This window comes from Protobothrops mucrosquamatus, unplaced genomic scaffold, assembly GCF_001527695.2.
Source record: "Protobothrops mucrosquamatus isolate PMUCROS unplaced genomic scaffold, P.Mucros_1.0 scaffold1479, whole genome shotgun sequence".
NCBI lineage: Eukaryota > Metazoa > Chordata > Lepidosauria > Squamata > Viperidae > Protobothrops > Protobothrops mucrosquamatus.
The window spans coordinates 134832-148017 of NW_015387656.1; the positions used below are offsets into that span (position 1 = coordinate 134832).

Below are 13186 nucleotides of genomic sequence, written 5' to 3' on the forward strand. Positions count from 1 at the left end.
ACTGATTTGCTTTTATAGGCAGTCCTCATTTTGCAGCCACAGTTAATGACTGGCAAGTTGACTGTTAAGCCAGGCAGTTGCTTATGATCTTGCTTCAGTTTTCCTTTGCTTTTAGAGACCTACAGAAGTGGTAAATATGAGGATTGGTCATAACTTTACTTTTCATCACTGTTGTAAATGCAAACAGTAGCTGTACGAGGACTATCTGAACATTTTGTCATAGTCATGTTGAATTTAATTTTTATCTTACTTCGAACCAGCTTAAATACAAATTTTGATGTGGAAGCAAAATGTAGTCTAAATGAATTAAATCATATAGCGCACTACTGAAAGAATCTTGTTGCTAGCGCTTAGCAATCTAATGTTTCTTATTAATACATCATCAGAACTGACCATGTATCACATACATGGTATCTACACAAATGAAAGTGGTACTTCAGATCATGACACGGCAGGTCTTTTTTTAAAGCTAGGATCAGGAAACAAGATGTATCCTCTGTAACCATTTTAATATAAATGCATGTATTCCAACTCTTTGTACCTACCAAGCATTTTTTTTTTTTGCTACAACAATAGTTCCGCGCCTGTTTTCAAAGAGAGCTTCATTTAATCCTAGCATTTGTCTCCTCAAAGCCAGCCTCTTCCTACAGAGGCGTTAGACCTGGTCAAACAGCCAGTGCTACCAAGAAGCTTTCAGAGTCAATGAAACCACTGGTTGATGACTCCAAATCAGAAGAATGTCCAGGATGCCCACCAGACTGTTTCAGGGAAAGCATCCCCAGCCAATCAACTGTCCACCAGTACATAAACACACCTAAGAACACGCGAGAACAGATCACAGATTGTACAAACATACTGGCTTTTCACTGACTCTTGTGCACCTAAGCTAGTTTTGCTTAGATTAACTGGGTAATTAGTTTTTCAGAAAGTTGCAATATGTAACCCTGATCTTGTATCCCTTTGAAACTGTGATACAGTGCAGTTAGATTATCTTTAGAAAAATATATGGATATTTCCCCCAGTCTTTTTCTCTTGTTTACAATTTAAAAAGGTTTCCGAACCAGACCTTCTAAAAAGCTACAAGGTCTTCTAACAAACAAATCATCCTCTTTATCTCCTAGAAGAAAGGAAAAAGTGATCCTGCATTTTTCTCATTAATGTTTTATATTTTCAGGGAAATTTATGCAGGGAGCTTTGGCAATTTATCACAAATATTGAAGAGAAGTACATAAGTACAGGGTTCTTCACAAGAGTGTAGCACAAAGGCCCCATGGTTTCTGGGTTGGGGTTGTTTTTTTTTCATTATTCTCACATTGCTAAGCAACCAAGGTCACACTGCTTTGTATCCTGTGCTGTATGTTCTGTCATTTTTAAAGCTGCTTGCCCCCCTTTTCTTCAAAAGCATTGCCATTATTTGGGAGCAGAATTAATGGATTCTAAGGATGTGATGACTTTCTCAGATCATTCTGGTTTTCTGGCAGGGCTCTTCATCCAAGCCAGGGCAGCTGAGGCACAGCTAGCTGGAGAGTTCTCCCTTACGAGGTTTAATTAAAATTTCTAGCTAGTTCAATCTGTCATTCCTGGTTTGAAAGCTTTGGTTCCTGCAGCCCAGAGTGGTTCCAGTGCACATTTGCAATTTTGATTTATATCTTCTTCAAAGCGGCCTTCACATGTATAATCCTGAGTGACAGCCAAATATATCTGTACAGTGTTTGGGCCAATTCTAATTTGAAGCAACTAGTTCAACACAATTACTCCCTGCTTTGTTCTTCTTGCAAATGTGTTGTGGGAAATGGCTTTTAGAAGTGTACAGCGGGCTCCCAATTACTAAATTCGGAGCATTGACCATGATTTGGGAAAATGAGGATGGAAAAAACCCAAAATAAGTATTTTAAGCCTCTCAGCCCCCCCCCCGTCTCTCCCTCTCCCTCCTCCCCCTCTCTCTGTATTATATCCCTACCTTAAAAATCAAACCATTATTCATAAGCAATGGATCTGGCTGGATCTCCAGACTATAAATCAAGAACAAAAACCTAGCTTTTGCTGAGGTTGGTTCATATATAGCTGTGGGGTGGGGAGGCTCATTGCTTAGCTAAAAAAAAAAAAAAGGAGAAAGGGCTTCTCGTTAGTGGCCCTTGCATTATGAAATGCTTTATCTCTTGAGAAATGCCTTATAATGACCTGCCCCCCCTGCCCCGCCCCGATTTTAGAAATATCTTTCAAAGGCATTCACGAGATTTGAGGGCGTCGCGTTGCAGCGGTGCGAGCTCCAGCCTTTCCTTCAGGCGGGCGAGGCTCACCGGTGGCACAAAAGGGGCAGAGCTTATGGCCCAGCGGTGCGAGCCTTTCGTCCCTTATTTGGGGCAGCCTTTTTATCTGGATTTTGGGAGGAGGCGATTTTAATAGCTAAAGGGCAGCCATTTGGTTTTATTTTGATTCTGTGTTCCTCTTTTGTCTCTTGGGTGGTGAGAAAGCCTTTTCCCTTCCCGCTGTTGGTAGAGTGCCTGGGGTTTTGTTATATCCACCCATCCATCCCATTTCTACACCTACCTAAACGACTCGTTTGGGGTTATTTAAAAATGCTGTTAAAGAAATGATTCTAAAGGAGACTGTCCCGAAATTCCCTCATGAAATTGGTGTAATTGATATGGAATAAATATTCACAAACTGCAAATGGCTACAGCATACGGCGAAAGATTAATAGAAGAGAGTAATATCCCAATAAAAAGCAACACTTCAGCGGCGCATGTCTCGAACACAGAATTACAGAGTTGGAAGGGACCTTGGAGGTCTTCTAGTCCAATCCCCTGCTGGAGCAGACCATAGGAATGTGGCCGTGCCTAACTTGGGAAAAAATAATCTCCAAGCAACTTGCTTTGCCTCCTACTTATCTTACTGTGTTGATTGATAGCTGCCAATTTTTTTTTTTTTTTTTAAATCCTCCCCCTCCCCCGCCCTTTCCTTCTAGCTTTGGTTTAGGATCAATAGATACACCATAGGAACGAACGTTTTGAAGTTATGCAGTGAACACTCAAGACTTCTGGGATTTCCAAACCAGGTTCAAAGATTTTTTTTCTGTAATAATTAATGAAATATATATTTTGTTGATTCACTTTCAATGAAATCTTTATTCTCCTACACAGGTTAGTGTGTGATGTCCCGGATTAGCACACATTATATACAGAGCATGCCTGCCATCTAGTGGTAGATGTCATATTTGCAACTTGTCTGACTTTCTCAACTATTATTTGAGGATTTCCAAGCTATTAAATTGGTTTGCAGAACTCGCCAATTATTCATTTATGTAGTATTTGCACTTTATAGTGATATCAGGCCTAGCTCATATGTAGAAGTTTTAACTTATATCTCTGTCTAAAGTACTACATTTTATTTGAGGGCAGCTCTCTTTTGTTATATGAATGGCCTTTCTTTCTTCCCAAAGTATCCTAATTGAAGACATATCAGATTAATAAAACAAATAAAGCTATTTCTTGTTTTAGTAAATCAATTATTTATTTATTTTTTATTTTTCAATTCAAGCCAATCTAATTCACATGCCCAAATATCTATTAAGCCATCATTCATCACCTGCATTTTTTCTGAGTAATGTACTCTATTTGGATTCTCTCTCTCTCTCTCTCTCTCTCTCTCTCTCTCTCTCTCTCTCTCTCTCTCTCTCTCTCTCTCTCTCTCTCTCTCTCTCTCTCTCTCTCTCTCTCATAAAATTTAAATGCAATCTGGAAATATGTTATTGCTATATTTTAAAAATGTACAAAAGGGGTGCTAAATACATATGCAAATTATTTCACACTATATACTTGTGTATAAAAATGTACAAAATATTCATTCTGGTATTTTGTTTCATGTTTCCCAATCAGCATACCAATGTACCAAAAAGTGATAATACGGGCTTGTGCTTCAAAAAAGTCATCCTTAGTGTTTTGCAATAGCATCAATTCTCAATTCAGTCTTAGCAAAGTCAAATGAAACTTAGACAGAATCAAAATCAGTTCACCAGATATGAATTCATTAGTCCCTATGTGAGCAAAGAAACATTATCAATAGGACTTCAATCCATCTGATTGTCTAATTGTCTTTTCAAAGCAAAACAGAGTTTTCACAGACAGTGGATTTTTTTTATTTGTCCAATCATTTCATACTTCTACAGTACAAATGAAACTGGATTTATATCAATAACTAACATATTTGCATTAAAGATGCTATGTGCCAGTCATGTCAACTAATCTTAATTCTACCAGGTTCATACAAGGCTTCTTCCATTGCCTTTTCTTCTTCAAAAGTCTTACTACTGTAGTTGCTCACTTTTTCATTCCTTGCATCTGCATTCTTTCAGCACCCATACATGTATGATTCTGTCTTATATTTTATTATATGTTTCTTAAGTATTCCATTCCCATTACTCTCAACCTACTTGTGGCACCACTTGTCCTTGATGGGCTTTTAATGGATGTGCATGTTTTAGTTTTCTTCCTTGAAGCAATGTCATTTGACAGTATCCAGAAAGTGTACCTTTTCCACTGCAGTGCCTGTTCTCTGGAATGATCTTCCTCTAACTGTTCTGAAAAACATTTGACCCTGACCTTAATAGCCTTCAGAAAGGCATTGAAACCCTTGTTCCTTCCATAGGCAGTGGGACTAGGATGATTGGAGTTCTTGCCTGGAGGGAAGGTAAATTTGGATATACTCCTATTTCTAACCCTAGCATAAACAACTTGGATTTCCTGCATGGGGTTGTCATTCTTTTCCTTATGTATTTGTTGCCTTGTTATCTTAATGTTCCAGAGTAATTTACAGAATTGCTGCACAAAGAACCATGGAAATATGTAGAAAGAGCGTGTGTGTGTGTGTGTACGCACGCGCGCGTGCGCGCCAACCTGGGATATAGTATAATAATCTATTTTGTAGTGTGTAGACTTAGCTTGAAAATCTTGGGTAACTCTTGTGGCAAAATATTTTCAGGGACTATTCTGGTGTGTAGAAATATATAATACTTTTGGCACAATAGTATGGATACAGGGCAAAGATAATTATGATGCTGTTTGATTAATGGAACTTTTAGGAACCTCTGTAAAGAATTGTGACATTTGAAAAACTCCAAATAAGGACTTCATAGAGGAGTCAAGTTATAACATTTATGAAATTTATCTATCATGGAAGGAAAATAAAAGAAAAATGTTTTTTTTCATTGATCTTGCAAATGATTTAAGGAGTAAACCCATGGTGATTTTTGGAATCACAAGGAAATATACTGTCCCCAAAAGGCAACTATTTAGGGAAGAGGGTTGAGGAAGAGGTCATGAGCTGAAGATTTGTAGATTAGCAATTTCAGGACCATGGACAGTGTCACAAGTGCTGATCTAAAGATTTTCTGATTGAATTCATTGGTTGTGTAATACAGGGCTTTTCAACCTTTTCACCCATTGTACCATTTTTAGGATATGGCAACACCTGAGTACCACCAGTCGCCTAGCAAGGTGTCAAAAACTTGATGACCAAAAAAAAAAAAAAAAAAGGAAAAAAGTGATAAAGTACAGGTAGTCCTCGACTTACAACAGTTCGCTTAGTGACTGTTCGAAGTTACAATGGCACTGAAAAAGTGCCCCCCAAGCCACAGCCGAGCAAGACACCTGCCTGCCCACCCAGCGGCACTCTTCCTCCTGTCCGAGATTTTCATTGTTGTGAGCATTTTGGTTGAGGATTGGCATTGGGGGTGGGATGGGCGGGTGCTTGGTTTTTATTCCCCCGTCTGCTGGGTGGTTGCAGCAGGTTTTGGTCACTTCACATGACCCTGGGACACTGTGACCGTCATAAATATGAATCAGTTGCCAAGCATCTGAATGTAAATCACAAGACCCTGGAGATGCTGCAACATTCCAGCTGATCGGCGCTTCTTCTGGGCTCAGCAGAAGCGTCAGGATCAGTGCTGCTTTCCAGCTGATTGGTGCTTCTTCTGGGCTCAGCAGAAGCACCAGGATCAGCGCAGAGCTCCAGCTGGAGCCTGGCACTGATCCTGGCACTTCCACTGAGCCCTGACAGCCCTGCAGCTCCAGCCATCTCTCGCTCAGGCTTGTGTGGTGCTGCCACTGGTTCAGCTCATTTCCCTCCCCCACTACCACTTTTCTAGGATGGTTGCGTACCACCTGCCAGGTGCCAATGTACCACAGGTGGTACCCATACCACTGGTTGAAAAGCCATGGTGTAATAGATTAAGGGGCAAATTTCTCAACAGTGACTAGTAACATCTTATTTCGGTTAAGGGACCTGGGGGGAACTCCACTTCCACAAGAACTGTCCCAAATTATATTAAAATGCTAACCTTTTTTTCTTTCCAATTGTTGACTTTGTCTGGAAAGATATCTACACACTAATATTTGTTCGGAAACAGTCTAGGTCTTTTGCTTGCTGGAGAAATTCAGAATACAAAACGTAGAACAGAAATTCAGAAACATTTCCCTAACAGATCCAGGTTGGTGGCCTTATATAGGAAATAATCAAAGAGTGGCTCTTTTCCCCCCTTCTCTCTTCTAGATTGTTGTTAATGATGATGTATTTGAAGGTTCTTTGTTAGGAGCTATGATATTGCATTAACATGTTTCTTCTGATGACATGCAAGTCAGCTTTATGACCTTGGGTTTGCATGTGACTAAAAGAGAAACGGGGATTTCCTAATGCAACAAAAACAGTCTATATTTTAACCAAAAAACTATTAAGAAAGGAGCACTAATAATAATAATAATAATAATAATAATAATAATAATAATAATAATAATAATAATAATAATAATAATAATAAAAAAGTTGGAAGGGACCTTGGAGGTCATTGAGTCCAAGCCCCTGCTCAGGCAGGAAACCCTACACCATTTCGGACATATGGCTGTCCAGTCTCTTCTTAAAAACTTCCAGTGTTGGAGCATTAACCACTTCTAGAGGCAGGTTGTTCCACTGGTTAAATCATTTCAGCTTGCCTCATATAAAGCTTCCTTACAAATTTAAACATAAGGTTCTGACATTTCACAAATGGATGCAAGAATGTCAACATTACCAAGATATGCTTATAATTACAATGACTATCATGACTTTGGGAATATGCTTTCAAAGTATCACATTTTAAAATTCCAGATATTTTCCCCCTAGGTTGAAAGATGACCTCTAAATGTTTCCATTGATTAATCTCCTCCAGAGCTTATGAATCATTCATATTTTCCTAATTTGGCGTGAGAATAATGGCAGTTGTTTCAGCTTGAGAATTTTCCTTAAGGTTAAGACTGTTGTGCTTGAAATTTATATTATGTTGCTGTTGTTATAATTAATCCATCTCATATTACTATTTTATATCTCTAGTTAAGGATTGGAGGATTATACCAACCAATAAATCAAATGTTAGGCATATCTGAATTGCACGTGTCCTATAAAACTCTTTAGTTGCATTGTAATTGTGTAGTTGTCTTTAACTGTATGGTTTTTAACTGAATTAGCTGCTTCAAGTTTGTAATCCCCCCATTGTTTTATTTAATTGAACGATATCAACAATAAATCAATATACGTGAAGTTCTTGAAGAAATAAACTCATTGATTGTAATTAGAAGATTAAATAAATTTGGGTTCACACATGTTTCCAGTCTTTCAGCTTTCCTAAAATATTTACAAAGTTTTTAAAAATAATATTAAAGATTATAATTGCAATTGTAAAAAATTAATATAAACTAAAAGAAAGAAAAGAGTAGAAATAGTAAAGGAAAAAGTGCAATGGCAAAGAAAAAAAGAGGAAAATTAAGAATATATGAAGAAAAGAAATATATAAAGAAGTGACTTCTAAGTTTCATCATAACAAGTATAAACATTTTAGTAACTTTTTACCAGGTCTTAATTTGCAAGCAATGATCTAATCATTCTGTCTCATCCCACCTCTTAACTATAAACACATTCATAAATATTGTCATTTCAGTCCTTATATTAACAAAAATCTATTAAGAATTACCAGAAATAACAATTTAACTACTGTATCAAATAAACCAACTTTATATTCCTTCATTTGACTTTAACTATCATATCTTTAGTCCATTTATGTAATGTCATAAAGTTCAATTTTTCTTTATTTCTTTTTTATTCATTCTCCCAAGATTCATCCAAGCTTTAACAAATCTCTTTTGTAAATCCAATATAAAAAAATTATCTAGGTCCAGGACACTCTTGGTTTATTAATTGTAATTCCATTTTGATTTTTAAAGCATCAACCAATTTATTTTGTATGTCCAATTAAGCATTTTTCCCCCATGTCATTCTTGTAGCCTGTTATTTGTAGATCCACTTTTGATGCCATTTCTGTCTTGTCAGATAAAATTTGTTCCTCTTCTGCCATTTTTTCTGAAATGTTATTTGGACACAATCCATCCACAATCAGTATTGACATTGTTGATATTAACTTCTGATTCCATTTTCAAAAATATCCTGCAGTATTTCCAATTGTTACAATATAACCTTTCCAAAATGTTATAATACCTTTCATCATTCTGTAGTTCTTAAGCAGGTTTATGTATTCTTCTCCTTTAATTAAAAACTTTAGTTCCCTCTAGCGTCCAGTTGTTGAAATTGTTATCTCTTATGTATGTTTAAAACCAATCGAGTTTCTCAGAGGAAGGATTCTTTATAATTAATTCTTTATAATTTACCCATTTGAACTTTTCAAAATCTTAATTATCCTTTTGCTGTTTAATTCATTTTTTGTAATTAAAATTTTCTTTCATTAAGGATTGAAGGCAGGCTAATCCAGTGTTTTTAGACTTGTTGATTCAAAGATCCCTAATAGCTGAAAAGTAGTTAATAAGCAATTTCCTACTTGATTAGCAAAGGAAGTGTGCAAACTTAGTATTCCTTAGTATTCCACAAGATGAGCTATTCCCTTGCAAGATGAACAATTCTTGTCTTCCATGGCTCAAAACCTACTAGAGATTGCTGTCTTGAAGTCTGTTCAAGAGGAGCAACTGTCTGGAGCATTTTTGTAAAATCTTCATCCTCCCTTTGTCCAGAGATGTTTGAAGAGCATGTCTTCAGTCCGACTTTTCTTACTCCTGAGGTTTATTCAGTGTTTTATCCAGAATATTTATTAAACATGCAGCCTATTCAATTTTACTAGTGCCGCAATTATTATTATTTTTTCATTTATATTTAATATATACAATATTTAAATTTTACTTTTTTCTGTAATATATTTTGGCTTGTCACATTTTATTTTCTGATATTGGCTTAATTTGCTTCTTTTGGCATCAACAGATTTGGGTGATTGACGGACAGTGATAATTAATTGCATACATACATCTTTAACTTCCCAAACAAACTGTTGTCATAATTCATGAAAAAAGCTAAGTCATTTTTATCTTCAAGCCATCAGGAATAGGCAGCCCTCACTGAACAGGTTTTCTACTACTTTTGCAATATTTACTCAGAAGTAGAATGCAGCCCTTTCTACTGTGGAACAATAAGTGTGATAGTCCATTTTAAATCATTTATATTGCTAGTGCTATGTTATTATGGAGCAGGTTTCTATTCTGAGGTAGCTATTTTGCTTTCAGGTGTCAAATTAATATAAAACAAGGGTTTGGTTAGTTTACTTTCCTGCTCCTAAAAGATCACTTGTATTTTCTGTTGTTGAACTACCCTGTTTAGTCCTTATGCTATAAGGGGTTTTGAATAATTTTTGATTTATTTTTATTCAGTGATTCTCATAATACTGTAGTCTGAGAACCTACCAATTTTTTTAAAAAATATTCTACTTTAATGGTGCCCAAGCCCAAGATTATCAAAAGGGATATCCATTGTGCTTAGATACCCATTGTTCTTATCTGTCTGTGCTAGAGACTGTTCAGAATAGATCTTCAACTTTCTTATAGAGAAAGTAAACAGGATAAGATATTGAATATGGCTCTCTGTTTTAGCTATCATTAACGCTTGAAGCTGCAATGCAGCATCTTATTAACAACAATAACAGAGTTAAGATGCTGTTACCACATTAGTGACTTGGTCATCTAAATATTCTTCTGAGTGTATCTTTTGGGCTGATCAAATAGGTGTATGCCTATCTAAAAAGAAAGATTTGGCTTTAGTGATTCCTATAGGCTAAGCTAGGGGTGTCAAACTGCCGGCCCATGGGCCAAATGCGTCATGCCGAAACAGCACCCACCCCAGCTCCGGCAATGGGGAAAAAGTTGCGATACGTCATGACACGTCACATGAGGTTGCGATTTTGACACTCCTGGGCTAAGCTATTCCAATATTCTGTTCATGACATGGTCTCTGAAGATACACCAGAAACTGCTTCTAACTCAGAGTGCTTAAACACAAGTCCCTCATTATCATTCTATTGCAACTGATTCTCTGTTTGCTGATAATAAAGTTGATCTGGTTTTCCAAGCTATTTAGAGGACATGACCTCCCCCTTACACCTTGGCTCATCAGTCGGCTATTTTTTTTTTTTTTTACAGATACTTCCACAGATACCTTTGACATCAACAATCCATTCCTTTCTTTCCATTGTGCATAAGTGGGTTTTGGGTTGAAGTTTGGGCACTTGGTCTCTAAAAGGTTCACCATCACTGGCTTAGAAGGAGGTTCATAAGTTAGTTATTTCCCTAGAACCTAATAACAAGAAAGAGCACATGAATCTAGGTTTGGGGAGGCAATATCTCAAGAACAAAATTTATATTTTGGAGTAGATGACCTCCAAGGTCCCTTCCAACTTTATTATTATTATTATTATTATTATTATTATTATTATTATTATTATTATTATTATTATTATTATTATTATTATTATTATTATTATTATTATTATTATTATTATTATTATTATTATTATTATTATTATTTTCTTGCCACATATTAGCCCAGAATTGGATACTAACAATAAGTTTAACAGGATTATGTACAATATCAGGCCCTTTCACTTCTCAACAGTTGATAAATGTTAATGCTGCTCTTCGGCTGTTTTATGTTTCCTTCTTTTTTTTCATTCCTTTTGCTAATTTAGATGCTGCACAACAAACATGTAATGGTTCGTGTAGGAGGAGGATGGGAGACATTTGCAGGATACTTGCTGAAGCATGACCCCTGCCGAATGCTGCAAATATCCCGGGTGGATGGCAAAACCTCCCCCATCCAGAACAAGTCTCCAACTATCAAGGACCTGAGTCCAGACAGTTACCTGGTGGTTTCTGCTCATTACAAAACCAAAAAAGAGATTAAGTGAAATTGCCTTCTCATTTTTTTGCGGGACTTGGTATATGTAGACCCACACTATTCTTCATGTGTAGTCAAATTAGTTGATGCTTTGAAAGGACTTCTGGACTTAACATGCAGACTGGAAATGACAACCCATTTCATGGATTGTTGAGCGGTAGAACTATTTATTTCTAGTACTGTGCCTTTTCTTAGCAAGTTACTCTTGGTAGGTTAATTATGAAAACCAGATTTTTTTAAGACAGACATATTTTTTAGCCTAATTATTACTCTATGAATGTACTCGTAGGTTGATTAAAACAATATGGCTCATGTTAAAAAAAAATGAAATGGTAGAAATTTGATTGAAAAAGCAGTAGGTATGATTCCCAATAATTTGCCACAGCAAAGAGTTATATTCAGCTTAGTAGGAAAAAAGCAGGGCTGGGGAAGGATAATGTAATGGGAAAAACATCTGTCTTAGGCCTGGAGAGCTAATAGCATAATAGACAATGCCAGAGAAATATATTCGAATGGCTTCACCTATTTTGTTCAAAGAAAAACAGCTCTTTGTTTGTGAATTATATCACGTACAACTCCATTGTTGTTTGTAAAACATTATTCACGGGTTAATATTTAAATATGTGAACAGCCAATTTAATTTCCTCAACACATCAAGACAGGTCACTACAGATTAGCTGTATGTATCAAATTGATGAGTTTATTCCAGGCTGACTCGCATATTAAAGGAAGCTGATCTATACACATATTCATATTAAACGAATGGGACATTGTTTGGGAAAATATATACTTGCATCAGGCAGACCCATATCCATAAGTAACCGCTGGGTCAATATGATAGCCCATCTACAAAATGAAATTAAAAAGAAATAATAGAAATCCTCTGTAAATGAGAGGCCAATGCTTATTTTGTTTATTCATATCAGAAAGTAGCTTATGCTGATATATGCTGTGAGTTTGTCAATTATGTCTACCTCTGGCATGTCTCAAATAATGTCAATATTGCTGGAGGCTCTAAAGCAGAATGACAAGCCCCATTTGGGAGCTGGTTTACTGAAATAACAACTTTCGCTCCATTCAAAACACAACACTAATGACATGGTAAAAACACAACAAAGATTCCCAGAAAGCCAGGATTCATGCAGTAGGTAGATCACAAGTTAATATTTTAACTACGTTGACAGTTGCAAGAAATAGATAAGAGCATCTTTGTATTATTGAGCTTTTAGAACCAGCAGATGTTTTGAAATTACATACATCTGTGAAAAATTAACGGGATGGTTTTAAGTTACCAATTTCATTCAGGATTGTTTTTCATATTAAACCTCAGATACGTACAGACTGCTGACCCAGTGGGATACTCTCTCCTTCTGAATTCCATTATATTTGGCCATACCAGGAAAAAAAATGAAAATAATATGTGCTATTCTCTGTAGATAAATAACAGGAAGGGGATTGCCATATACATCTCTGTGATATATGCAAATGCTGGGGTTTGGGTTATATGTTTTGCTAATTTTCCTTGACTATACTTGATAACTTTGTGCCTTGCTAGGAAAAAAAAATCATTGTTCAATAATTAATTGAATGATGACTGTATAAATGATGTGATAAGCTGAAATCACATGGTGTATTAGAAATAAAAATACTTTAAAAAACACTTCTAGGAACTCATTTTTTCTAATAATAATAATAATAATAATAATAGTAGTAGTAGTAGTAGTAGTAGTAGTAGTAGTAGTAGTGATAGTAATAAAGTTGGAAGGTACCTTGGAGGTCATTTAGTCCAACCCCCTGCTCAGGCAGGAAACCCTATACCATTTCAGACAAATGGCTGTCCAGACTCTTCTTAAAAACTTCCAGTGTTGGAGCATTCACCGCTTCTGGAGGCAGGTTGTTCCACTGGTTAATTATTCTAACTGTCAGGAAGTTT

The 13186-nt window shown here is 36.3% G+C and overlaps 1 protein-coding gene across 1 annotated transcript in view; it reads left to right on the forward strand.

Moving 5' to 3' along the window:
- The window catches only part of GAS2 (growth arrest specific 2), a 95694-nt gene extending 84427 nt beyond the window's left edge, over positions 1-11267 (forward strand). The window contains exon 7 of the mRNA XM_015822146.1: positions 11045-11267. Within this exon, the coding sequence (XP_015677632.1) occupies positions 11045-11263 (219 nt within the window). The 3' untranslated portion in view covers positions 11264-11267. The remainder of the gene's footprint in view (positions 1-11044) is intronic.
- The last annotated feature ends 1919 nt before the right edge of the window (positions 11268-13186 follow it).